Source organism: Hyaena hyaena, unplaced genomic scaffold (genome assembly GCF_003009895.1).
Source record: "Hyaena hyaena isolate Hyena2069 unplaced genomic scaffold, ASM300989v1 scaffold_245, whole genome shotgun sequence".
Taxonomy (NCBI): Eukaryota; Metazoa; Chordata; class Mammalia; order Carnivora; family Hyaenidae; genus Hyaena; species Hyaena hyaena.
Genome location: NW_024080878.1, coordinates 1,216,794 through 1,244,358, shown reverse-complemented (window position 1 = coordinate 1,244,358; position 27,565 = coordinate 1,216,794). Strand labels below are relative to the sequence as shown.

Here is a 27,565-nt window from a genome sequence, read left to right as displayed (position 1 = left end):
TTTATTTATTTCTGAGAGAGTGAGAGACAGCATAAGCAGGGGAGAGTCAGAGAGAGAGGGAGACACAGAATCTGAAACAGGCTCCAGGCTCTGAGCTGGCTGTCAGCACAGAGCCCAATGTGGGGCTCGAACCCACGAACTGTGAGATCATGACCTAAGCCAAAGTCGGACGCTTAACCGACTGAGCCACCCAGGCACCCCCAGCAGTACACTTTCTTAGACTTTCCTTCTTTTTGATGACTTTGGCAATTTTGAAGAACATTGGTTAGCAGGCTTGTAGAATGTCAATCAGGATATGTGTGATGTCTTTCTCATTATTAGATTAAGGTTATGGTTTCTTGAGAGGAAGACTACAGAGGTAAAGGGCCATCCATTCTCATCATATTACATCAAGAATACATGCATATTAGCAACAATATCTCACTATTGATGTTTAAATTTAAAAAAATTTTTTTTAATGTTTATTTATTTTTGAGAGAGAGAGACAGAGTATGAGCGGGAAAAGGGCAGAGAGAGAGGGAGACACAGAATCTGAAGCAGGCTCCAGGCTCTGAGCTGACAGCATAGAGCCTGATGTGGGGCTCAAACTCACCAACAGAGAGATCATGACCTGAGCTGAAGTCCGATGCTTAACTGACTGAGCCACCCAGGTGCCCGCATCACTGTTGATTTTAACCTTGATCATCTATCTAGTGCTGTTCATCAGGTTTCTCCAAAATAAAGTTACTTTTTTTTTTCCCCCTCCTATGAACAGCCCATACTTAAGGGGTAGGGAATTATTTTCCAGCTCTTTGAGAGCAGAGTATCTACATAGGTTGTTTGGTGTTTTTTTTTTCTTTTTTGTTTTTAAAAAAATTTTTTAAAAAATATTTATTATTGTGAGAGAGAGAGAAAGAGAGAGAGAGCATGAGCAGGGGAGGGGCAGAAAGAGGGAGACACAGAATCCGAAGCAGGCTCCAGGCCCAATACAGAGCCTGACATGGGGCTCAAACCCACAAACCATGAGATCATGACCTGAGCTGAAGTTGGATGACCAGCTGGCTGAGCAACACAGGCACTCCTGTTTGGTGTTCTTCTGTATAGGAAATTTGTCTGTTCTCCCCTATTTACTTATTTAATCATTTATTGATATTAGTATGGACTCCTGGATATTTATTTTATACTTTGGGTTATAATTCAGTCTATTTATTTTGTTCAGATTATTCTAGCTTTGGGCATTGGGAATCTTTCAGTTGGCTCTTTGATGTGTCCCCATCACCATGGGTTTTTTGAGTATTTTCTTACTTTTTGGCACTGCAAAATGCTCCAGGCTCCTCCCATGTGTTTGTTGCTCTAGTTAAAGAACCAACTCTTTCTTTCTTTCTTTTTAAAAATTTTTAAAAATGTTTTATTTATTTCTGAGAGAGAGAGAGACAACGTGAGCAGGGAGGGGGCAGAGAGAGAGGGAGACACAGAATCTGAAGCAGGCTCCAGGCTCTGAGCTGGCTGTCAGCACAGAGCCCCACGCGGGGCTCAAACCCATGAACCGCGAGATCATGACCTGAGCTGAATTTGGATGCTTAACTGACTGAGCCACCCAGGCGCCCTGAACCAACCCTTTCTTTAAGCAATCTTGGTTCTTTTTATTGGTGAATAGTATTAGAAACCAAGACCTGGTAGCTAGCTGTGCTTTTCACTTGGGTGTTGTTGCTTCTAGGCCTTAGGATAGTATATATTTTTTAAATGTTTATTTTATTTTTTGAGAGAGAGAGAGAGACAGGACGTGAGAGCAGTGGAGGGGCAGAGAGAGAGGGAGACACAGAATCCAAAGCAGGCTCCAGGTTCTGAGCTGTCAGCACAGAGCCCAACACGGGGCTTAAACCCATGAACCGTGAGATCATGACCTGAGCTGAAGTCAGATGATTAACAGACTGAGCCACCCAGGTGCCCTGGATAGTAATTTTTGGAGATTTCTTTTTTCTGCATAATTTTCTGTTTCCTCAAAGTTGCACTGATTGATTGATTGGCAAGAAGTGTCTTTAATCTTAGAGTCTTTCCCCAAATGTGTCATGATTCTCTGGCTATCCATGGACACTTAAGAATAATGCACCAAGAAGCTGATTGGAAGGAAGCTCACTGTTTACCATAGTGGGGCATTGGTTACTAAGAGGTTCACTATAGAATGATCTGAGAAGAAGGGGGTAAATGGTGGGGGAAAGGGAGAGAGGCAAAACATGAGAGACTCTTGAATGCTGAGAAACAAACTGAGGACTGATGGATGTGGGGGGAAGGGGGGAGGTGGGCATGGAGGAGGGCACTTGTGGTGATGAGCACTAGGTGTTATATGGAAACCAAGTTGACAATAAACTATTTGTAAAAAAAAAAAAAAAGAATGATCTGGCTGCATAGTTTCTTCCCTTTAGTATGAGTATCTCTTGGTCTTTTTTCTTGGACTCGTCAGATTCACATAAAACATTCCTCTAAATTTCTGCCTCATGGGAGTAATTCTAGCTGGCAATTCTAGCCATGTAGTGGAAGAGCACTGGGGAATCTCAACATTCATTATGTTAGATATTTCTTATTTTCTGTTTTTAGAATGAGACCCTTGCTCTTAGCCATGCCCATGGTTTCTTAGCTGTTGATGCTTGATACTTTGACTATAATCCCAAGCATAGATACCCATTCTTAAAAAAAAAAACTTTTTTCAATTGATATACAATTGATGTACAATATTGTATTAGTTTTAGGTGTGCAACATAATGATTTTTGATACATATATATATGTATCATATATATATATATATAATGATTATCACAGTAAGTTTGGTTAACATTGTTACCACATAGCTAAACTTTTTTCTTGTGATGAGAACTTTTAAGGTCTACTCTCTTAGCAACTTTCAAATATATAATAGAGTATTGTTAACTATAGTGACCATGCTGTACATTACATCCCTAGGACTTATTTCATGACTGGAAGTTTGTACCTTTGATCACCATCAACCCATTTTGCTTGAGACCTTACTCATTCTTTCATTTATCCCTGTGGATGTGTACAGAGGTAGGGTGGAGTCTAGCTGGTTCTTTTATTTAAGAAAATGGAGATAGAGTTTGTAAGTTAACCATCCTAAAATGTACAATACACTTCAGTGGTTTTTAGTTTATTCACTGTGTTTTGCAGCCATCAATACTATCTAGTTCTAGAACATTTCTGTCATCCCAAACAGAAACTGCACACTGATTAGCAATTAGTCCCCTGGCAACCACTTTCTCTTCCTCTGAATATGGCTATTCCGGATATTTCATATAAATTGAGTAATACAATATATAGCCTTTTATGTCTGGCTTCTTTCACTTAGCATAAATGTTTTTGAGGTTCATTTGTGTTGTAGCATGTAACAGTACTTCATTCCTTTTTATGGCTGAGTAATGTTCCATTTTACAGTTCTACAACAATTTATATCTTCATGAGCTGATGCCATCTTCAGTAGACTTTCAACCAGTCCTTCTGTTTTTAGTTCCATCTTTATAGCTACTTCCGTAAGTGCCTGATGCTACAAGTTTCTGACCTTTTGGAGGTTGTATTATATCTTAGCTTTCTCTAGTCTGTTGTTAGGAACCATTCATCCATCTCCTTTTCAGCTTCTAGAATTTTGTTGCTATCACCTTCATTTTCATTCTGTGGCTGTCCTCCCCTGACTGCTACCCTTATGCTGTTTTCATGGGGTTTTGGGGAGAGAGGCAGCAGAGGGAACTAAAGCATGCCTTCTCACAATTCAGAGGGTACAGTTTCCATGTTGGGTCAGACTTGAGGCCCAACAGTCATTAAATCATGAAATGATCAAGCTAGAAAAACCTTTACAGATCAACAACTAGTCCTCTACTTGTTTATCTTTCAGGTAAGGAAAGTGAGACCCACAAGACTCAGTAAATTGTTAAGGTTACACAGCTAATGAGTAGCCAAGGTGGGGTCTTAACTTTGTTTCCTGCCTTCTAGGCTAGTTGCTTACAGTTAGTTTAGGCTGATTATTTTAAAATTTGGCAATAAAGAGAGCATGAAAATCGCTCCTATTTGACCTTTGCCATTTCTTACTTACAGATCCCAGTTTATTGGGTTTGCCTAAGCCCATATTTCTGGAAAGACTAGCTTTTAGAGAAAAGTGCCTATGTATATGTATAGCCTTGGGAAATTCTTACTTATTTTAGTAATTCTTACTAAATAGAGTAAGTAATTCTTACTTTCTCTATTTTAGAATTCAGTATAGTATGTACTATATGTAATTCAGTACAGTATATGTATATCCAGCTCACAAGAAGAGTTAGACTGCTCTGAAAGACCATGAATTTGGTAGCTTGTTGCTTCCTATACTAAACAGAGCAAATTATCTTAAGTTAGAGATGTTAGCCCAATGGATGTGTGCCCTGCAGTATTTTTGGCTGGGCTGAAAATGGAGACAGTGTCTACACTTGGCACATTGCTACCAAAGTTTTGCCCAACGTTTTGTTTGGAGCAGTCCTGTCTGGATAGTTTCTCAAACCTCAGACTTTTGTTAAAACTAGATACATGAAGGGTGCCTGGGTGGCTCAGTTGGGCAACTGATTCTTGATTTTGTCTCGTCATGATCTCACAGATCAAGCCCCGTGTCAGGCTTTGTGCTGAGCATGGAACATGCTTGGGATTCTCTTTCTCTCTCTCTCCCCCTCTCTTGCTCACATCCTGTCTCTCATTCTCTCTCTTTCTCTCAAAATAAATAAACTTAATGTCCATCAACGGATGAATGGATCAAGAAGATGTGGTTTATCTATACCATGGAATACTACATGGCAATGAGAAACAATGAAATCTGGCCATGTGTAGCAACATGGATGGACCTTGAGGGTGTTATGCTGAGCGAAATAAGTCAGGCAGAGAAGGACAAATATCATATGTTTGCACGTATAGGAGGATTAGGAGGAACTTGACGGAGGAACAAGGGGGAGAAGAAGGGCGGAAATGGGGGGGAAAGGGAGAGAGGCAAACCATGAGAGACTCTTGAATGCTGACAAAAACTGAGGACTGATGGATGTGGGGGGGAGGGGGGGATGGGCATGGAGGAGGGCACCTGTGGGGATGAGCACTGGGTGTTATGTGGAAACTAATTTGACAATAAACTATTTGTAAAAAAAAAAAAAAGAAAGAAAGAAAGAAAGAAACTTAAAAAAAAAAAGCGGGTACATGAGAAGTTCAGCCATTTTAGAAATATTAGATGCAGGTGTTGGACGAGGTATGGTGCCTGGAAGATGTCAAGCAGGAGCAGGAGGCAAAGCATGAACAAAAGTAATGGCTGTATATCTAAATTGAAAGTTGGGGCGCCTAGGTGGCTCAGTCAGTTAAGCATCCGACTTCGGCTCAGGTCATGATCTCACAGTTTGTGGGTTCGAGCCCCGCATCGGACTCTGTGCTGACAGCTAGCTCAGAGCCTGGAGCCTGCTACAGATTCTGTGTCTCCCTCTCTCTCTGACCCTTCCCTGCTCATGCTGTCTCTGTCTCTTTCTCAGAAATAAATAAAACATTAAAAATTTTTTTAAATAAAAAATATAAATAAAAAGTTATCTGACAAAGAAAATATGTTGAGAAAGAAAATGAACAAATGTACCTCAAGGGGAACACGAAGGAGTAACAGATGGTTTCTTTTGCTTTTATTGAAAAGCCTGGTGAGCAGCTTTTCTGGGTTAGTGCCTTAGAAGAGGCCTTGTTGTGTGTTCAAAGTGGGGGGCATCTCATTTCCTGCATTCTGGGTATTTGTAAATGTCTGACTCTTGAGCACAAGTCACCTGGTGTTGTGGGCCAGGGTACAGCCGGTATCTTCAAGGAGCAGTTACCCTCTCTGCTGCAGGAGCTGTAAATAATACCTCAATTTCATATGTAGAAGACATGAGGGAGAGTGAGGAGTATAGTGTTAAATGGTTTTCTGTAGCTACCAAAACATACCTAGTCTTACTGTGTGTGTGTATGTTTTAAATGGTTATTCATTTATTTTGAGAGAGAGAGAGAGAGAGAGCGCATGCAAGTGATCAGGGGAGGGGCAGAGAGAGGAGAGAGAGATAATCCCAAGCAGGCTCCATGCTTAGCGCAGAGCTCAGTGCAGGGCTCAGTCTCCCAAATCATGAGATCGTGACCTGAGCCAAAATCAAGAGTCAGATTCTTAACAGACAGAGCCACCCAGGTGCCCCCTTACTGTGTTTTTTAAGCTATCTCCATTTACAAAGTACTGATAGTAATGAAATGGTCATGTAAAAGGAATAGCAAGGTTAATTTTTGTTTAGTTAGAAATTTGCATTCCCTTCTCCTACTGCACTGTGTGCCCCATCAGTCAAAGGTGGCAGGAAATGATTTCTGATTTATACAGGGGTTCAGAATACTGTTTTGATGGGTGGTCTGTCTTAGGAATGTTTCTAACAGGGAAATACAGTGACATCTTTTAGTGCCGGAAGTAAACTGTTTATAGCACGAGTGGCCCTGAATTGGTCACCAGTGTCACCAAAAAGATCAATTTCAGGACATCCCAAAATGCCAGTATTCAAATGATGGCATAATAACCTGGTTGTATACATTCCCAGAGGAGAAAAATTCTACTACTCTTGCTGTAGATAATGTGAAGTAGACCTTAAAGGATTGGTGTGGGTGTGATGAGGTGAGGCAGCCTATGTGACACTTCTGTTTTGGGCCTGGAGCAAAAGCTGTATAGCTCAGCTGTCTTTGAAGAGTTTAGTAGAAAGTATAGGTTTGAATGCTTGAATTGTATTGCTTGAAGCCTCTGCTTTAAAACCTTGACAGGTTGTTAATATCATTAAAAATTTAAAAAAAATTTAGTAAAAATTTAATGTTTATTGGATAGAGAGAGAGAGAGCGTGCGTGCAAGCGGGGAAGGGCAGAAAGAGAGAGGGAGGCATAATTTGAAGTAGGCTCAAGACTCCCAGCTGTCAGCACAGGCCTGACAGGGGACTTGAACCCACGAATTGTGAGATCATGACTTGAGCTGAAGTCAGATGCTTAACTGACTCAGCCACCCAAGTGCTCCTATAAACCTTTTTTTTCAAAAAATTTTTTAACATTTATTATTGTTGAAAGACAGAGACAGAGACAGAGTGCGAGCAGGAGAAGGGCAGAGAGAGAGGGAGACAGAATCTGAAGCAGGCTCCAGGCTCTGAGCTGTCAGCACAGAGCCTAACATGGGGCCTGAACCCAAGAACTGTGAGATCATGACCTGAGCTGAAGTTGGTTGCTTAACCGAATAAGCCACCCAGGCATCCCTAAAATTATTTTTTTTAATTAAAGAATGTAGTTTTTAAAAACAATAAACTTTTTATTTGAGGGAATTTTAGATTCACATGCAGTTGTAAGAAATAATACAGAGAGGGCTCTACCCTTTATCCAGTGGTAACATCTTTTTTTTTTTTTAATTTTTCTTAATGCTTTATTTCTGAGAGAGAGAGAGAGAGAGAGAGAGAGAGAGAGAGAGAGAGAGAGGCAGTGTGAGCAGAGTAGGGTCAGAGAGAGAGGGAGACACAGAATCCAAAACAGGCTCCAGGCTCTGAGCTGGCTGCCAGCACAGAGCCCTATGCGGGGCTTGAACCCACGAACTGTGAGATCGTGATCTGAGCTGAGGTCAGAAGCTTAACCGACTGAGCCACCCAGGCTCCCCTCCAGTGGTAACATCTTGCAAAACTATTGGATGCTCTCACAACCAGGATATTGACATTACTACACTCAAGATGACAGAATAATTCTATCACCACAAGGGTTCTTGGGGGTTGCCCTTTTATAGAAATCCCCATTCCCCTTTTCTGACCTGGCAATCACCAATGTGTTCTTCATTTCTAAATTGTTGTAATTTCAAAAGTGTTATATATGGAATCATATAGTATATAACTTATTGGGATGGGCTTTTCTTGTAGCAGTACACTGTGTGATAACAGTGGATTCTCCTAGTTTTGTTTTACTTGAAAATGTTTTTATTTTGCCTTCATTTTTGAAGGATTTTTTTCTGCTGATAGAATGCTGGGTTGACAGAGTTTTGTTTGTTTGTTTGTTTCAGTGCTTGTATGGTGGTGTCCCATGTCTTCTAATCTCTATTGTTTCTGGTAAGAAAGCCATAGTAATTTCAATCATTTCTTTTCCTTAATGTATCATTTTTCTGTCTCCTTTCAAGATTTTCTCTTTAATAGTTTTCTTCTTTTTCCTTTTTCTAAAAAAGTTTGTGATGTACACTTCTTATTTTCTTGGTATGTATCCTGCTTAGAATCCACCAACCTTTTTGAATCTGTAAATCTATGTCTTTTACCCAATTTGGGAAATTTTAAATTATTATTTCTTCAGTTAAAAACTTTTTTGAAAACCTCATTTACTCTCCTTTTCTTTTGGGGCTCCAATTATATGTATATTAGACTTATTGCCCCACAGATATCTGGGGTCCTCTCCTTGACTTCTTTTTCTCCTTTAAAAAAAATTTTTTTTTAAAACATTTATTCAATTTTTGAGAGGGACAGAGTGCTAGTGGGAGAGGGGCAGAGAGAGGGGGACAGAGCTGTCAGCACAGATCCCGACACGGGGTTGAACCCATGAGCAGTGAGATCATGACCTGAGTCACCCGGATGCCCCTCCTTTTTCTCCTTAATCTTTTTTTTCTCTTTGTTCTTCAGATTGGATACTTTTTGTTGCTCTCTTTTAAAGTTCACTAACTCTTCTGCATCTCCAGTCAGCTGATTGTTAAACCCATCTTCTGAATTATAGTCTGTTTTTTGCTTTTAAGATCTATTTTTTTCATTCATTATGATCATTCAAATCCTTGTCTGTTAATCCCAATATTTGGATCAAGTCAGGATCAGCTCCAGTTGATTGGCTCCTCTCTTGAGAATAGGTCATGTTTTCTTCTTTCTTTTTTTCTATTTCTTTATATGTTGAACAATTTCATTGGGTTGTGTCCTTGATATTGAGTATGACATGTTGTAGACAGTGTGGATTCCATTACCTTCCTCCAAAGAACACTGAATTTTGTTTTGTTCCCCTGCAGTGGATGCCAGTTTAAATCTCAGTTCAGTTCTCTTAGCCCTAACTTGGTTGCTTGAGGTCTGTTACATGCATGCATAGTTTAAGGATTAACCAGAGATTTCTGCAGAATTTATACACAGTTTGAGGCACTTCCTTCTGGTTCTCTTTGGAATTTCCCTCCCTCACTTCTCTGTGTTGGTTGCCTTGAAGTCTGTCCTCTAGTTTGTGAAGCTAGTAAGTCTTGAGTTTTTATCTGAATTTTAGACATCTTTCATGGTATAGACTGGGACTGTCCAGCCAAAAACCATAAGAAGGGACACTTGGTGTCATTACCTTCTTCTAAGGTTTAACCCTCTCTTTCCATCATAATCAGCCTGCCCTTTGTTCCGTAGTATCGTCAGGTAGTTGTTTTTTCTATTCTGTCTAGTGTTCATAGTTATATGCAAGAGATTTGGTCTCAGAGGAGCTACTTTTCTATGATTGGAAGCAGAACCTCCATTATGCTAGATATTAATTGTTCTGTTGACAAAGTTAGCTTTTTTCAGTTGTATTTCACAGATATTTGTATTATCCTTCCCATCTCTTCTAAGGGACGAGATACAAAAATGCCCTTAGCTCTTGCTCTGTTTTCTTTTTTTATTTCCAAACTTCAGATTTTATGGAAAGCTTCTTAAGTGTATGTCAACTCTGACCCTGATAGGTTTAGAAATTGAAATACTCCTTTTACTTGGTATATCTTAATCCAAGATGTAGGTATAACTAATGTGTCCTATAGACACTTTACTAAAAAATGATGGTTACTTTTATTTTGCTTGAATTTAAGCTAATACGTGTTCTGGAGAAAATTGGTGTAATTTAACATAAACCAGATGGAGATTTGACTCTATTAGATCTTTCTCACGTTGTTGTTTGGGACATGCCTTTTCATATCTGCTCTACCATTTCAAAACTTTTGCTGTTCGCCACAGACTGAAATTTGGTGGACAGTTTTTGATGATCTTTCAGATGACTTCAGACAGAAGTTTTGAGAATTTTTTTTTTAAACTTGTTCTCATATATGTGTATGTTTAAAGAGAGAGAAATTTGCATCCCTAGGCTTCTTATGATAAAAAAGGAGAAAATAGGGGTGCCTGAGTGGCTCAGTCGGTTGAGCGTCTTACGTCAGCTCAGGTCATGATCTCATGGTTTGTGAGTTGGACCTCCATGAATTTGAGCCCAGCATCCAGCTCTGTGCTGACAGCTCAGAGCCTGGAGTCTGCTTCAGATTCTGTGTCTCCTTTTCTCTCTGCCCGCCCCCCCGCCCCCCATTCATGCTCTGTTTGTCTCTCAAAAATAAATAAAATGGTAAAAATATTTTTTAAAAGAGAAAATAATGTCCCATTTTGGGTCAGCATCAACCCAGAAAGCAGTTATTTAGTAGTGAATATATTTTATTTTAGACTGTATGTAAACCTACCCATTTAGATTAATCTGTAAGTGGTCAAATGTTTCCTACCCAAAATAGAAACACTTGGAGCTGCAGTTTCTGACTTTTTTGGGTCATGAAACCCTTTGAGAATCTGATGAAAATTGTGTTTTCTCTTCAGAAAATGCACATATTTTCATACGAGATTTTATAAATAATTTCAGAGAGTTTAGGGGCTCCTTTGAAGCTTCTCATTTGTAAGCATCCCTCATTTAGGATTATTCAAATCAACCTAGTACCAACAGGCTAATAGCAATACAAATGTCAGTTTGTTTCTGGCTTGGTCAAAGCAGAACAAGTAAACAAAGAACCTAATAGAAATCTTTGTAAGGCATGCAGTCTTAAAAAAAAAAAAACCTGTTATGATTTATCTGAATTGTACTTCCCCAGGGACAGATTCACCAAGTTACTCTTAACACCTAGTTGACTAATTTTTAAGCTGCTGTTAGAAATGGGCTGTAGTTCTGGTATCCAGAATTGCTGACATTTGTAGACTCTGTATGTGTTGGGCAAATGAGTAGTTACTGTTTCAGGGCAATAGGACAGTTGTGGTCGTGATGTCTTATTCCTAATATTGTTTGAATTTCCAAAGGTCTGAATTATTGAGGATTTAAGAGACCTGTGGCATATGTACAGGTCTCAGGAGGTGGCGCTATGTAGGTGTTCCTGTGACATTAAGTCCCTGCTGCTTACTCTCAAAACTCAGCTCTCAGTATATTATGAAAGACTGAATTGTTTTAATAAAAATATCTTAGGTTTGTGAATTCCCTTCCTCTGTGACTTTTCTGACACTCTTTATAGGGTTCTGTAATAAACATAATTTGGTCTCAGGGCTCTCATACCTCTTTATACACCCCCTTTCCCCTTGAAGTGAAAACACTATGCTCCTGATACTGGTCCAGTCTAATACACAGAAGGACTTATGTCTAAGATTGGCACTCTCTTTGGTGCCTTTACTCAGAACCTGACTCTCTAACAAGAAATCATTACTTAGCTTGTTTGAAGGAGAAGCAGGAGGTAGAGAGGTGATGGGGACAGAGGATCTAAAGACTATTCTCCTTCTGATTCTTAGCTTCTTCCTCCTCTTTGTTTGTACTCCAGGTCAGCTCATCATTTTTACCTCTGGCTTCATCTCTCTGGTTGTTTAAAATAGTCCCCTGTTCCGTCCTTTAAATGCTCATCATGTCTTAAGGGGCACCTCACAGCCATCTTAGAAAAATATCTTTGTCTAAAGGCTTTCATTAAGAAGAGTGGTAACTACCCTGATTCCTGTTTATGTTCAAATATTTTGTGGTTTGTAGTGAGGGGATTTTCTGGCCTCATAAGGAAGAAATGAGCGAACTGACAACAAAAGTAAAGAAGCTTAGAAGGAAGACATAGTTATCTTCTTAGAACTGCATACAATTTAAATAAACATTCTGAGACTCTCAGACTGTAGACAAGATCATTATGTCAGCTTCTTGCTGTTTAATTTTTTTGTACAGTAAGTGCAGATTTGCCATGGGTGGGCTCTTTGCAGGTATTACTGTAAGCTTGAGACTAGCAGTATATGGCTATAGGGCTTTGTTACTACCACTGTTACCAGCTGCCTGCTGATTTTGCCAGTCTTCTTTAGTGAAGATTACCAAATGTATTTTGAGAGATGAAATTTGCTGGAGAAGAACTTCAGAAAACTCAGTTAGGAAGAAGGATCAGTAAGTGAGAAGAATTGAAATTGTGCTACTGGCTTTATTAACTGAAGGAAGGTTGAGTCTTGTCAGAAGTTGAAAATTATGAATAAGTGGACTTCTGATTATGATGGACAAAACCTGAGAGAAAGTGGAAGTGAAGGTTTTAGTTATAAAAGATAACTTTCTGACTGGAATCATTATTAATTTCTGGAACAGGCACCTCAGAATTATTATAACATCTTTAGAAACTTGAGATGTTTCTGGGATGATTTAGAGTGAATGACTGTCTGACTTTACGTGTATCCCAGTCCTGTGTTGGTAGAGAATGCATCTTCCTTAATCACCAGCTTTTGGATTCCAAACCAACTTAGAAAAACTGTAGTTGGAACAGAATTTATATTATCAACTAGAACATGTGAACTCCTGTGCAAGCAAGATGTGAATGGTTGGACCCCATAGACTAAAAATCTGGAGGCTCCCAGATAGTAACCTCTCTGTGAAGTGGTTATTTGTGTATGTTCTTTTTCCTATACAGTTAAGGGTATAAGGTCTTGAGGCTAGGTACTTCGTTTGGTTCATGGCTACCTCCCACAATACCTTGGGCCTTTGTATGACATGATTACTCAATAGAGAGAATTCAATTGAATTGTTTTTGATCATGTTTTCTACATATTTTCCCATGACTCCTACTAAATTTATTTATTTGAAATATTTAGGTGTATTTAATTTGTCCCCTACTCCTTAACTCCTTTGGAAAGGTAGTTTTTGGGGCAGAATACTTTTGGATAAAGTACCGGTGACTTTATAGTAATTTGATATCTTTTGAGCTCCTCATCTTATTATGCTGCATTGTAATGTTTTTTTCAAACTATGACTGTGTCAGTAGGTCTGCGATTAGTATATTTGGTTTTAATAATATAGAGTAGAAATTATGAGAGGGCATCCCACAAAGTAAGGTAAGTTATTATTTTGTGAAATTTGTTTTAGGCAAATTTATATGTACACATCATGTATATATTTATTGCTCCATGGTGTGAAGCTTGTTTCATACAGAAGTCATGGTCAAAAAAGTTTGAATAACATTGCTTAATTGTAATACTCTGTCATTTCATTTATCATATAGCATTATGCCAGTACATACAGGCTTCTAAAGCCAGGGATGGTGCCAGCCCTTTCATTTCCAGTACGACTGAAGGTAAAAACAAAACAAAATTGAGAATACCAACACTTTCTGGTGGCTCTTGCATATGTCTCTGCAGTGGCATTTTGTACCTTTTGACCTTCTAACTTTCTTGTGCCTTTTTTGACCAGTAGGTTTTTCAAATTTGTGTCCCTCTAGGTGGTGGGTTCTTTGGTTCTTCCTCTTTTCACTTTAATGTTCTTTATTTCAGTGTATAGTAATGTTTTTAGGGGGAAAGGAGGAACTAGGAGAATTCAGAAATTTCAGATGATTCTAAATTGACCATATGGCTCATTAGATTTATCCTGAAATCTGCTTTCTTAATGTTCTTGAATCTTTTAGTCCCTTTGTGTTTTTTCCAAGATCATAGAAATGCATACTTGATTCTGAATTTAAAATCATTTATGCTTCTATGTTATCAGTTAACTTTAAGCAAACTAAATGTGGTTTTCAGGGGGAAAAAAAGGATGGATATAATCTTTTGTCATTCCTTGCACTTTCTCCACTCTTCCAGGAAGATTAACCCTTGGGTTTGTAGTAATAATTCATTTTCAAGAAAAGAAAAGAAAGCTAGTGGTGTCTAATATTAACCATGCTAAACCTTTTCAGTTTCTTCTCTTACCTAATGACTTTAATACCTTTCCTGTTCTTAGATGGTTGGCATACTAACCTAACCCCTTTGCCTTTACTTCTGTACCTTGCTGGACTACCAAGATCAGACATTCATAACCCTGTGATTTCAAGGGACTTTGTAGAGATGATTTGCTGCACTCTTTTTCTTGCAGGAGAAAATTTTGAGCAGACACCTCTGAGACGAACATTCAAGTCCAAGGTCCTTGCCCGATACCCTGAGAACGTAGAGTGGAATCCCTTTGACCAAGATGCAGTGGGAATGGTTAGTATTTGTTAGCTACAAGTATAAAGTAATTTATAAAGTAATTTATAGTAGAATTGTGAGTCCAGGCTGTGGTAGCAGTGATTCTACCAACTACCAATAGCTTTTGAAGAAGGGGTTATATGCATATATTCATGATTCTACATTTTGATCAACATATCAGATATTCAGAATGTATGAAATACACTGAAAAGTCAGAGTGTGTTTTGTCAGACAAATACATAGTAGCAGATAGTGAACTTTGTGGTACTGAGCTATTTATTGGTTGCTTATAGCATTGAGATTACACAATGAGTGAGATTTAAAGCAGTTTTCTCTCAATCTGGGTTGTATATGTCTGAGTGATACTATGGAAATGGGTATTTTGTTTCATCATGATTTTAGATAGGGCAACATTTTAAATCTCATGTAGAAGAATACTAGTATGAATAATCTAATTTTTATTGAGTATTCACCTTATGCTAGGCAGTGTGATAAGCATTTTACATGAATTAACTCATGTAATCTTCACAGTACCCCTTAATGTAGATCATATTAAATAAATATCCCCCTCCCCCCCCCACATTTATACATGAAGAAACTAAGGTCCAAAGAGTGATGTTTTTAAGGTCACATGACTAAAAAGCAGTTGAGCTATAATTTGAACAGTACATCATAGTCTGGTTCCAGTGCAGTGCTCTTAATCACATCTTTATACTGCCTGTATTAATTTTTGATAGCTTTCTGTACTTTTTAGAGGATGATATTGTTAGATGCATATAATAACCCTGTGAAGTAGGCAGAGTAGATTGTATTATCTTCATTTTACAGATAAGGAAACTGAGTATTAGCCTCAAGTTTTTTGACTCTTGGGTCCAGTGCTTATTTCATACTTGACATGCTATATTCTAGAAACACCTAGGCTTTGGAAAGTCAAGTCTAAAGGTAATGGATATATCCTAAGATTATATGGTATATCCTTTTATTTGTTAACCCAGGCTGCTGGTAGATCATTTGTATAGCCTGGTTTTTGTCAGCCTGGAAAATGGGGACCAGTTGATGTAGGTCAGTTTGATTAGCTATCCAAGTTTCTTTATATAACCCATCTGAGTTAAAGTGAAAAAAAAACTGCATTTTTATCCTGATTATATCATCTCCTTGCTTTATGTGCAATGCTCCCTTTTTTCTGTGAAAAGAGAAGGTTCTCTTGAAATTCTCACAGAATTTTATAAGCCGATAAGAGTCTGAAACTTTATTTTTAGATGCAAAATTGTATCTGTCTAGTTTTTCGGTATATTTCTAGCATCCTCTCCCAATAAATGGTGTCATGCTTAACCACCTACTTAAATTCTCCAATCTTTCTCTTACCTTCTTATCTTTGTGCATTTTCTCCCTGTCCCTGAAATACTCATCAGTCTTCCTGATAAATTCTAACAAAACCTCATCTATCAAGTCTTTTCTGATGTTTCTGGGCTGGGTTGTCCATTCTTTGTTGCCCTAGCACTTTGTTTCTGGATAACCCTGATAACTGCATTGTAATTTTATTTACTTGTGTGTCTTAGAATTGGAGATCTTCAGGGCAGATATGTTGCCATATTGATCTTTATATCCCAAACACCTAGCATGATAGGTACTCTGTGAGTAAATACATAGTAGTGATGGTATTCTGAGGAGGACCAACAGTGAATTCTTAACCACTTGTTTCCTTGTCTTTTGCAGCTATGCATGCCCAAAGGGCTGGCATTCAAGACCCAAGCTGATCCCAGGGAGCCCCAATTCCATGCCTTTATTATCACAAGAGAGGATGGCTCTCGGACATTTGGGTTTGCCCTCACATTTTATGAGGAGGTGACTAGCAAACAGATCTGCAGTGCAATGCAGACCCTCTACCACATGCATAATGCTGAGTATGATGTTCTACATTCTCCCTCTGTTGATGGCCGAGACCACAGTGGCATGGACGATGGTGAAGGCACTCCTGGGACCAAGCTTCAGCGCTTCAACTCCTATGACATTAGCCGGGATACGCTCTACGTCTCTAAGTGCATTTGCCTCATCACACCCATGTCCTTCATGAAAGCATGTCGGAGTGTGCTGGAACAACTTCACCAGGCAGTCACTTCACCTCAGCCACCTCCACTGCCTCTTGAGAGCTACATATACAATGTACTCTATGAGGTGCCACTCCCACCTCCTGGACGGTCCTTGAAATTTTCTGGAGTCTATGGGCCAATAATCTGCCAGAGACCAAGTACCAATGAGCTTCCTTTATTTGACTTTCCTGTCAGAGAGGTCTTTGAACTGCTTGGGGTGGAAAATGTGTTTCAGCTTTTTACTTGTGCCCTTCTGGAGTTTCAAATCCTGCTCTACTCACAGCGTAAGTCAGTGCTTACTAGAGCTATCTCCCTGCATAGGGCCTCCCTTCTTTTCCATATCGAATGCATAGAACTGACAATAAAGGTCCAGGGCTGTTACAAGTTGAGCAAAACTCAGATCTTTTGCAGGTAGGTAAATGGAAAACCAATGAAACACAAGAGGGTCACAGTTTTTAACTGGCTATCATCATGGTCTTTTGCTGGGCACTCTAGTCTAGCAGGGGATCCTTGGTTCTTGATACCCTTTCTAATTGATGCTGAAAAGAGGGGTAAAGGGTGATGGTCCTGGGAAGCTGACTTTCCATCATTCTGCAAAGTTATTTCTGCCCCTTCCACAGCCTGACAGTAAAACTGAGGATTCACAAATGATGATCCTTCATATATTTGAGAAAATGAGGATGTGTTACTTCTTTTTGTTGTTTGTTATAACTGAATTGTTTTTTATAAATGAGAGGTGAACTGAATGTAAGCAGCAGATCTGGACAAAATAGTAAGGTAGATCAGAAGGAAACAGATGTTTATTAAATGAACCAGAAAAGTAACATAAAATTTATTCATTCAGTACATATTTATTGAAAGTCTACTGTGTACCAAACATTGTTTCAGGGTCTAGAGATGCAGTGGTGGACAAAACAGATAAAAATCCTTCCTATAATGGAACTGATATTTTAGTGGGGAAGGATAGGTGATTACATAAATAAAGTTTATAGTGTGTAAGGTGTTAATAAGGTCTGTGAAGAAAAGTAAAACAGGGAAGAGGATGGTATTTGGGGAAGGGAAGTTCCAGTTTTTAATAGAGTAATTAGTTCAAGCCTTCTCCAAGCAACCCACATCATATCTGTAAGAAAAGTATTGTAGGCAAAGGACATAGTGTGTATAAAGGTTTTGAGATACGAATGTGTTTGTTATGTTCAAGAACAGTGAGAAAATTGAGTGGATGAAATGGAGTGAGAGAGCAGGGATATAGAAGCAGATGTTATTAGAGACTTAACAGGAGCCTAGATTTTATAGTTTTGTAAGGACTCTGTTACTCTGAGATGCATAGTCATTGTAGGTTTTAAGTTTTTTGATTCTTGATTTTGAAGTAGTTTCCAGCATGGAAATGTTGCAAGAAGTGTTCAAAGAACTCTTGTATGCTCTCCCACAATTCATCAATTGTTAACATTTGGCCACATTTGTTTTATCATTCTCTCTCTGTATATGAGTACACATAACTGAACCATTGAGAATCATTGCAGACACCATGGCCCTTGACTCCTAAATGCTTCAGCTTTTATTCCATAAGAACAAGAACATTTTCTTACATAACCATAGTCTGATTATCAAATTTAGGAAAGAACTTCGCTTCAATATTATATTCAGGTTCCACCATTGTCCAGTAATATCTGCTTTGATTTTTTTTTTTTTTAATTCCTGATCCAAGATCTACTCAAGTAACATGCATTGCTTTTACTTTTTACTTCTTCATGTCTTTCATGACATGGACATTTTTGAAGTGTGCAGCAAGGCATTCTGTAGAATTTCAATTTGGGTTTCTCTGATGTTTCTTCATGATTAGACTCAGGTTATATATTTTTGGCTGTAATTCACAGAAGTGATGTTATGATTCTCTCAGTGCATTATATCAGGAGGCACATAATTTGTATTTTTATCATGACAGGAGGCACTTGATGTCAGTTCCCAACTTTAGTAATGTTAATTTGATCACTTGGTTGAGATTATGTCTGGCAAGTTTTTTTTCTTTCCTTTCCTTTCCCTTCTTTTCCTTTCCTTTCCTTTCCTTTCCTTTCCTTTCCTTTCCTTTCCCTTTCCCTTTCCCTTTCCCTTTCCCTTTCCCTTTCCCTTTCCCTTTCCCTTTCCCTTTTCCTTTTCCTTCCTTTTTCCTTTCCTTTCCTTTCCTTTCCTTTCCTTTCCTTTCCTTTCCTGTCCTGTCCTGTCCTGTCCTGTCCTGTCCTTTCCAACATTTATTTATTTTTGAGAGACAGAGACAGAATCCAAATCAGGATCCAGGCTGTCAGGACAGAGCCCGATATAGGGCTTGAATCCAGGAACCCTGAGATCATGACCTGAGCCGAAGTCGGATGCTTAACTAACTGAGCCACCCAGGTGCCCCTGCCAAGTTTCTTAACTGGAATGTTATCCTTTTTTCTTTTGTAATTAGTAAGTAATTTGTGTGGTGTTACTTTGAAACTCTGTAAGCATCCTATTCCACTTTGAAGTTTTGCTCAATAGATTTAACATCTATTAATGATTTTAGTCTGATTTAGTTATTACCATGATGGTTACAAAATGGTGATTTTTCTAGCTACATCTATATTTATTGATTGACATTTTACTATAGGGAATAACATTCATTCTCCCTTGTTTCTTTATTATTATATGCACTCATAAATTTTTATTTTATTTATTTTATATATTTTAAAATGTTTATTATTTATTTTTGAGAGAGAGAGAGACAGAGTACAAGCCGGGGAGGGGCAGAAAGAGAGGGAGAATCTGAAGCAGGCTCCAGGCTCTGAACTGTCAGCACAGATCCTAACATGAGGCTTGAACCCATGAAGAGTAAGATCATGATCTGAGCTGAAGTCAGATGCTTAACTGACTGAGCCACCAAGTGCCCTAGATTTTAATTTTATTCAGTAGTTTAGGTACCTGTGGTAAAGTGGGAATGTTAAAGAGGTGGGAAAAGGAGGATACCAGAAATATGACAGGTGACATTTTTCCATCAGTTTCTTCTTACATTTCCAAGAATATGGATTATTGTATCCATAATAAGAATTTTAAAGAGGTTTGAAGGTAGTTGAGAAGATTTGTGTATAAAATAAAATGGAATTCAGGATCTAAAGTTGTGTTTATAGCAAGGTCAAGAAAAAGCTTTTTCCAAAAAATTCCTGGACATTGTTGAGTATGGTTGACCGTAAAATGGAGTGGCCTTCTATTGGATATAGGTTATGTTCTCTATTTTTTTTTTTTAATTTTTATTTTTGAGACAGAGACAGAGCTTGAGGCGGGGAGGGGCAGAGAGAGAGGAAGACACAGAATCCAAAGACAGGCTCCAGGCTCTGAGCTAGGTGTCAGCACAGAGCCTGATGCAGGGCTTGAACCCATGAACTGTGAGATCATGACCTGAACCGAAGTTGGACACTTAACGGACTGAACCACCCAGGTGCCCCGGTTATGTTCTCTATTAATAGAGTACTTTAAACAATTCAGGTTGGCTTTTTTGAAATAGTTTTTCTTTATGATTCAAAGGGCTTAGGTGGATCAAAATCTCTCTGGCCTTCCAAAAACATGTTCCCACTCACAGCTAGTGTTGACCACCGCATGTCCTGCCTTCTAAATAGAAAATAAGCATTACTTAAGGAAAAAGAATGCAGGCAAAATTGTAAGAATCTTAAAGTATAAACCATTGGATGACTGAACTGACATTAAAAAAAATTTTTTTAATGTTTATTTTTGAGAGATAGAGACAGACAGACAGACAGTACAAGAAAGGGAGGGGCAGAGGGAGAGGGAGAACAGAATCTGAAGCAGGCTCCAGGTTCTGAGCCATTAGCACAGAGCCTGACGCGGGGCTCGAACTCATGAGATCATGACCTAAGCTGAAGTCAGATGCTCAACCAACTGAGCCACCCAGGTGCCCCTGAACTGACATCTTTAAGAATTTTTAACTTGTAAAGAACATTTTACCTACTCCTAGATATTTGTTCTTTGGTCCATATATAGTTTTTTAAAATAACTTATTTTTTTAAAAAATTGAATGTTTATTTATTTTGAGAGCTATAGATAGAGTATGAGCTGGGGAGGGGGAGATATAGATGGGAGAGAGAATCCCAAGCAGGCTCCATGCTCTCAGTGCAGAGCCTGATGTGGAGCTTGATCTCATGAGCTGCAAGATCATGACCTTAGCCAAAATCAAGAGTTGGTCACTTAACTGACTGAGCTACCCAGGTGCCCCTTTAATAGCATATTTTTTACCAGTTGGTGCAAAATGGTATATAGAGCAGCAATTCTTTTTCTGATATGAATTAATAGTGTAGTAGATTGGATAATTGAAAAAGTCATTCTAGCCTAAGAATCCTAAAAATGATACATAAATCCATTAAACACTGTATTTTAGTATAAAATGTGATTGTATAGTCACTAGTCTTTTGATGAAGGGTCTCAGTATTCCCTTTGATTATGAGTTCACTGATCAGATGTCTACACTGTTTTTCTTCATAAACCACACCCATAATTCATTCACTAGGTTTTCCAGATACATTTTTTTTTTTAAAGGGAAGTGAGAACTTACTGAACTTTACAAAAGAACTGGAATGGAGATTACCTGTAGATTCTGTAGTTCTCCCTAGTGCTTTGCGCTTAATTGCCTCATGATATGCCTAATTCAGTTATAGTATTTTTTTAGCCACTTTGCATTACTCAGTCTTTTTAAAGCATTTAATTTTGTTCTAAGAGAAAATTCTTTTTTTGTCCTCATATTTTACCATTTATTTACATAATATTTGGTTACATTACATAATCCAGTAATAACTTCACCTAGCACAGATAAGTCTGGTAACAAATGAAACTGACTTTTGATAAGCATACATTACTTTTTATTGCAAAAGTAGTGCATGCTGCTTAAGGCATACAATCAAAACAATTCCAAAGGAACACAGTGAACTGTCCTTCCATCTCTCCCACCAGTGGTAGCCAGAGATCAAGTTTCTTGTATATCCCTAGTGAAAATAATAGTTTTTTAAAAATGTCTATTTATTTTGAGAGACAGAGAGAACACATGTGTGGGCGTGCGTGAGACAGTGTGGGAGGAGCAGAGAGGGGGAGAGAATCCTAAGCAGGTCTGCCATTAGAACAGAGCCTTATATGGGACTCAGTCTTATGAACTGTGAGATCATAACCTGAACCAAGATTAAGAATTGTACATTTAACCAACTGAGCCACCCAGGTGCCCCTTAAATAATAGTTTTCAAAAAAGCAAATAAATGATGTATGGGCAAACAAGATAGTGAATGTTGAAAGTTTCCCTTTTGCACCTAGAATTCTATTTCTATGAAGTAATTCCTTAATTTTTTAGTGCCCCCCCCCAATATTTTAAGCCATGAACTGTTTTTATGTTAAGTGTTGAGTACATATGTATTAATTGTAATGTCCTTTAAAGTATACATATACATTATGATACATGTGTGGTGTATTAAAATTGATGCTAAAATTTAACATCCATACGTATATGTTTTAAATATGGTACATTAAAAGTTAGAAAAAACCTTATAATTATGTGGTAGGAATTTTTAACACATTGCGAAAGGGTGTATAATGAAGTGTAAGACTTCCACCTGTGGTTCCCCTGGTTGTCCTTCAGGGAGATTACCACTGTCTCCTGTTTCCTTCTAGACATAATCATGCATATACAACATACATGCTTTTTAGAAACAACACAAATAGGAGCATGCTAATCATTGTTTTGCACTTTCATTTAATAATGTATCTTGGAGATACTGGGACGTAGAGATTAGGTTATTTCCTAAGAACAGAGATTGTTCATAGAGTTTTCACAGAACTGTGAGTATGCAAGGGTAGTTTATGATTCAGTTTCCAATGTGCAGGTCTTGCCCTGTAGTTTTAGGCGTAGACTTAACTTGGAGAGTATCCCCAAGGCTGTTATCTTTCTCTGCACAGAGACAAGTCATAAAACATTTGGATTCCTCCCTCCTTCCTTACCACGAAGCAGTGGTCATTGTAATCCACTATGCTTTGCATTATAATCTCCTTTTGTTAAAAGTAATTGCTCAGTTAATGTTAGGGGAGCTGTAAGAGAACGCAGTTGTCTAGAGCTCAAGTGTCTCTAGTTGATTTGATTGTTTGACATGCTTTGGATGCACATGACCTTTAGCTGCATCCTACTTATTGGTTTTGTCTTCTTGGAATGATGAGCACAGTCACAGGCAATGGCGAAGGAGGTGCCGATTTTATCATTTTTACTGGTGTACACAAATGAGTTTTGTGCTATTGCTTACAGCTCTTGGAGGTCGACATCCTAGTGTGGGTACCACAGATTACTGGAAACCTGAGGCATTGTTTGTTAGGCCATCCTTCAAGGTGGGATGTTGCTTTTTTAAAATATAAAAATGTAGAGAAAAAGAAACTGACGACTCACATGGACCAGAAAGGCCTTACAATTACACATTTCTAGTATCTGTAAAGTTAAGCCACATAAATGGAAAGCAGCTTAGCCTTGAGAGGAGATTATGTCTGAGTTCCAAAAGTGTTTTGTTTCTAAGAATCCTACAATTTCAAGTACATCACAAGGAATTCTTCAGAGATTTCAATGTGAAGCAAATAAAGTTATCCACTCTTACAAAAATAAGTGGGTTGAGTTTTAGATGCTAGATTAGATTTATCCTGAAGAGTAGGGAAAAACCAGAACTAGATTTCTGTGATATTGAAAAACTTGCTTTGATGGAGCAGAGAAAGTGTCTTTCTTCAGACTCTAGACTTCTCTCTGTTATGGTTATAGAGTAGATGTTCCCAGACACTGCAGCTGGGAACCATACATAGTAGTCCAGTGCCAGGAAGTCTCATGACAGCATTTTTGGGACTCCTTTACTCAGACTGTCTGTTGGCCTTGTGTGAGATGTTACTGTCCCTGAGCAGACATGCCAGGAATGCCAGCCACATAAAACATTTGCTTTACTTACTTTGAGTAAAGGAAAGGAGGAGGATGGTTTTTGGTTTTCTCATGATTAAAAAGACCTCTGGTACTCCTGCTCCCTAAACCCTCCCCACCAAGATTCAGAAATGGTGTGTGTGTGTGTGTGTGTGTGTGTGTGTGTGTGTGTGTACACACAAAATGGAGGTGGGATATTTCAGTGAATATTTATTCAAAATATGTGTTTAAGAGCCAGTGTTCAGACATAGTAATAAGACTAGACCTTCAGCTTTAAATATCACTTGATGGTTTTCTCCCATGCTTTTACATTCTTTTGATTCATCTTAATTTTGAATTTTAAAATAAATTCTTAGGATGTCTGAGATTCTCAAGATTTTTGCTCTTGAGTAGATTATTTACAGACAATGAAATGTAGAAAACTGTAAGAATTGAAGTCTCATCTGGAGAATCATAAGAATTTGTCTTTTTTAAATGTTTTTTATTTGTTTCTGAGAGAGAGAGAGAGAAAGATACAGAATCTGCAACAGGCTCCAGGCTCTGAGCTGGCAGTCAGCACAGAGCCCGATGTGGGGCTTGAACCCCCGAACTGTGAGATCATTACCTGAGCCAAACTCACTTAACTGACTGAGCCACCCAGGTGCCCTGAGAATTTGTCCTAATAATAATGATTGTTTTGGGTGCCTGGGTGGCTCAGTTGGTTGAACGTCTGACTTTGGCTCAGGTGGCAATCTCGTGGTTCATGAGTTCTAGCCCCACATCAGGCTCTGTGCTGACAGGGCGGAGCCTGCTTTGGATCCTCTATCCCCCTCTCTCACTTCAGTCACACTTTGAGCATTCCCTTGCTGAAGTTTATCCTGACTTGTTTCTAAATGTGAAATTGTATTCAAGGTTTTAACTTATTATTTGGCAAGCAAGTGTTTTGTTTTTGACTGGTTTGTTTTTTTTTTTTTGTTTTTTTTTTTTTTTTTGACCTAGATTACCAGAGACTGATGACTGTGGCGGAGACAATTACAGCTCTCATGTTTCCTTTCCAGTGGCAGCATGTCTATGTCCCTATTCTCCCGGCTTCTCTCCTACATTTCTTAGATGCTCCTGTTCCATACCTGATGGGCTTGCATTCCAATGGCTTGGATGACCGGTCAAAGCTGGAGCTGCCTCAAGAGGTAAGAGGAATGGTACCTTGAGTGCTGGTGCCATTGGCCCCAATCCAGGATTGGAGGGAGAATGGCTTTGGGATGAGCCCAGGTGGTGTCACAAAGTTTATTTTCTCTTATTTTGAAGAACATGAATTACTATCTAGGAAATAAGTAAAAATGATGAACATTTAGCTCAGTTTATGTTGTTCCAGAAACACTTGTCATCTTGATTATATGACATACATACGTTGTAATCCCTGTGTTTATACTGTTGTGAATTGCTTTTTCATATGCAGTTTTTCTTTTCTTTTTTTTTTTTTAAGTTCATTTTTATTTTGAGAGAGAGAGTGCGGGCACACGCGCCAGTAGGTGAGGGGCAGAGAGAGAGAGAGAGAAAGAGAATCCCAAGCAGGCTCCATGCTGCTGGCACAGAGCCCCACATAGGGCTTGATCTCACAAAATGTGAGATCATGACCCGAGCTGGTATCAAGAGTCTGATGTTTAACTGACCAGGCCACCCAGGCACTCCATATGTAGTTTTTTAAGCACAATATTTTACATACTTTTCAAGACATTTATTAGAAAATAATCTTATTATATAAAACTTTTAAATATGTACAAATAGCATAATGACTTTTTGTGTTCTTAAAACTTAGCTTCAGCAGTTATAATACATATTTAATTATATTTAAAAAATTAGTTTTCTTTTTTCTTTTAGAGAGATACAGAGCTTGAGTGGGGAGAAGGGTGGAGAGAGAGAGAGAGAGAGAGAAAGAAGGAATCTTAAGCAGGCTCCATGCTGAGTGTAGCTTCATCCCATGACACTGGGATCATGACCTGAGCCCAAATCATGAGTCAGCTGCTCAACTGACTGAGCCACCCAGGTGCCCCTAAATTGCATTTTAATTCTGTACCTCCTGCTCCCTTATTATTTTAAGGAAATCCCACACAATATAATTTCACAATTATTTCATTAGACCAAGTATTAATAAATCAGTGGGTTTCTTTTACAGGCCCAGTTTATCTGTAATAACTGACCTGGTCATAGTGATTCTTGTGGTGCTGAGCCAGCTTTGAAAACTTTCCTTTCAAGATAAGGAAGATCTTGAGAGAATCCTTTTCCTCCCTTGCTATGAAGATGGTCTCCTCCTCTTTCCTATCATTTCAGATACCAAAGAACTGATTAAAAATATGTATTTACTTGTTTATTTCCTATTTTATTCTAAAATAGATTTAAAGCATGATTAAAATAAGATTGTTTTATTTTTTGTTTTTGTAGAATTACCCATAGAACTGGTCTATGTTTTTATGTCATTTTGTGGCTGGTATGAAACTACTTGTGGAAGGGCTTTCATACTCTGAATTTCTCAGTCATTAGAAAGGCCTGGGAACAAGACTTTGGAGTATATATACACTGGTGTTAACATGGCTCTATTTCCTCCCTTCATCAAAATGTTCTTGGAGGAAGATTTTTGCATAACTGAGTAATATTAGTAAGGAGACCTCCAAGGAAGAGAACAGTCTCACAGACTTGGATCTGAGCCTCACTCATTGGGCATGTCTGGGCAGCATCCTTGATGAAATCCTGATAATTAGATCACACCTGTAATACTTAAGTTATAGTCAAATGCATCTCTTTTTCTCTCTCCTTTGGTTTTAGAATCAGAGTCTTCCTTGTAGCTTCTTCCGTTTCCACCTCCTTTACTTCTTTGATTTTATAGAGCTTTGTGTTGTTTGGAGTGGGACAAGATTAAGGAAGAAAAGATCTAAATGATAGAGAAAATCATTGAGTTGGGGTATTGGGTTTTTATGTATATTTGTCTGTTTTACTGATAAATGTAAATGAAGAGTAGATATCAAAGATTGGAGAATGGGGAGCTTCTTGTTTGCTTTATTTTATGTTTTTAAGTTTATATATTTATTTTGAGAGAGAGAGAGAGTGCGCATGTGTTCCAGTGGGGGAGAGGCAGAGAGAGAGAGAGAATCCTGAGTAGGCTCTGAACTGTCAGCAGAGAGTCTGATGCGGGATTCAAACCCCTGAACCATGAGATCATGACCTGAGCTGAAACCAAGAGTCAGTTAGGGTGCTTAACTGAGCCACCCAGTTGCTTCTTGTTGATGCTTTAAACAAATGCGTATTTAAATTGACACCTCTTCATAATAAACCTAATTATAATTTTGTAAAGTCAAAATAAGAATAACAACAAAAAATGGTAAAAGGTGGAAAGCTGAAGAGGCATGCTACCTACCAGTTTAATGAGTAGGTCACTAGGCAAAAAGCCACTTCTCTCAGTTTTATTTTTATCTTTGGTAACAGTTCTCTTCCCTGTAGTATCCCTCAGCATCATTTTTGGTAGCTTCATGTATATGAAGAGGCTGCTAGAAGAACAGAGATTTTCTTAACTAGGGAATTCGATGGGACTGTTTGAGAAATCAGGTGTTGTCTGAGAAACCCAAAAGTTCACTCTCTTCTGGATGTTGTGACTTGCACTATTGCAGTATTCACCATCACTGCTTCAACCTTTGCCTTTTCCTGTGGTTTGCTTGGGAAGGAAAGGTATGTGAAATACCTATGTATACTTAATAAGCAGTTCTAGGGTTTCAGAGTCCCACTTCATCCAGACTGGCCTTCTGAAGGTCATATATTTATGTGGGTTGTTTCATAGCTGGATATTTACCTTGATTTTTAGCAGATAACCTCTAGAATATCTGAGCCTGGATAGTTCCCCACGGGGAACTTTAGGTTGGGGAGAACTGACTTTCTCATGTAGTAAAGCACTATGAAAGGTATGCATATTGAATGAAGACTAATAATCTCTGAAAGACAACTTTGGGATGTCTCACAAATGATACATGGTTGTTTTTTGTTTGTTTTATTTTGTTTTTTAAGATTTTATTTTTAAGTAGTCCATGCACCCACAATGGGACTCAAACTTACAGAGTTGGATGGAGATTAAGAGTCATATGCTCTATGGGCTGAGCCAGGCAGGTGTCCCATAAATGATATATTAAAAAAGGTTTTTTTAATGTTTATTTTTGAGTGAGAGTGTGAGCAGGGGAGGGTTAGAGAGAGAGGGAGACATAGAATTGGAAGCAGGCTCCAGGCTCTGAGCTGTCAGCACAGAGCCTGATTTGGGGCTAGGACTCACCAACCGTGAGATCATGACCTGAGTCAAAGTCAGATG

General features: G+C 38.5%; 1 protein-coding gene across 1 annotated transcript in view; it reads left to right on the top strand.

Moving 5' to 3' along the window:
- DENND5A (DENN domain containing 5A) overlaps positions 1-27,565 on the top strand; it is a 112,772-nt gene that overhangs the window by 26,909 nt on the left and 58,298 nt on the right. Inside the window, exons 2-5 of the mRNA XM_039244588.1 lie at positions 13,269-13,340; positions 14,111-14,220; positions 15,919-16,576; positions 24,220-24,407. Coding sequence (XP_039100519.1) covers positions 13,269-13,340; positions 14,111-14,220; positions 15,919-16,576; positions 24,220-24,407 — 1,028 coding nt within the window. The remainder of the gene's footprint in view (positions 1-13,268; positions 13,341-14,110; positions 14,221-15,918; positions 16,577-24,219; positions 24,408-27,565) is intronic.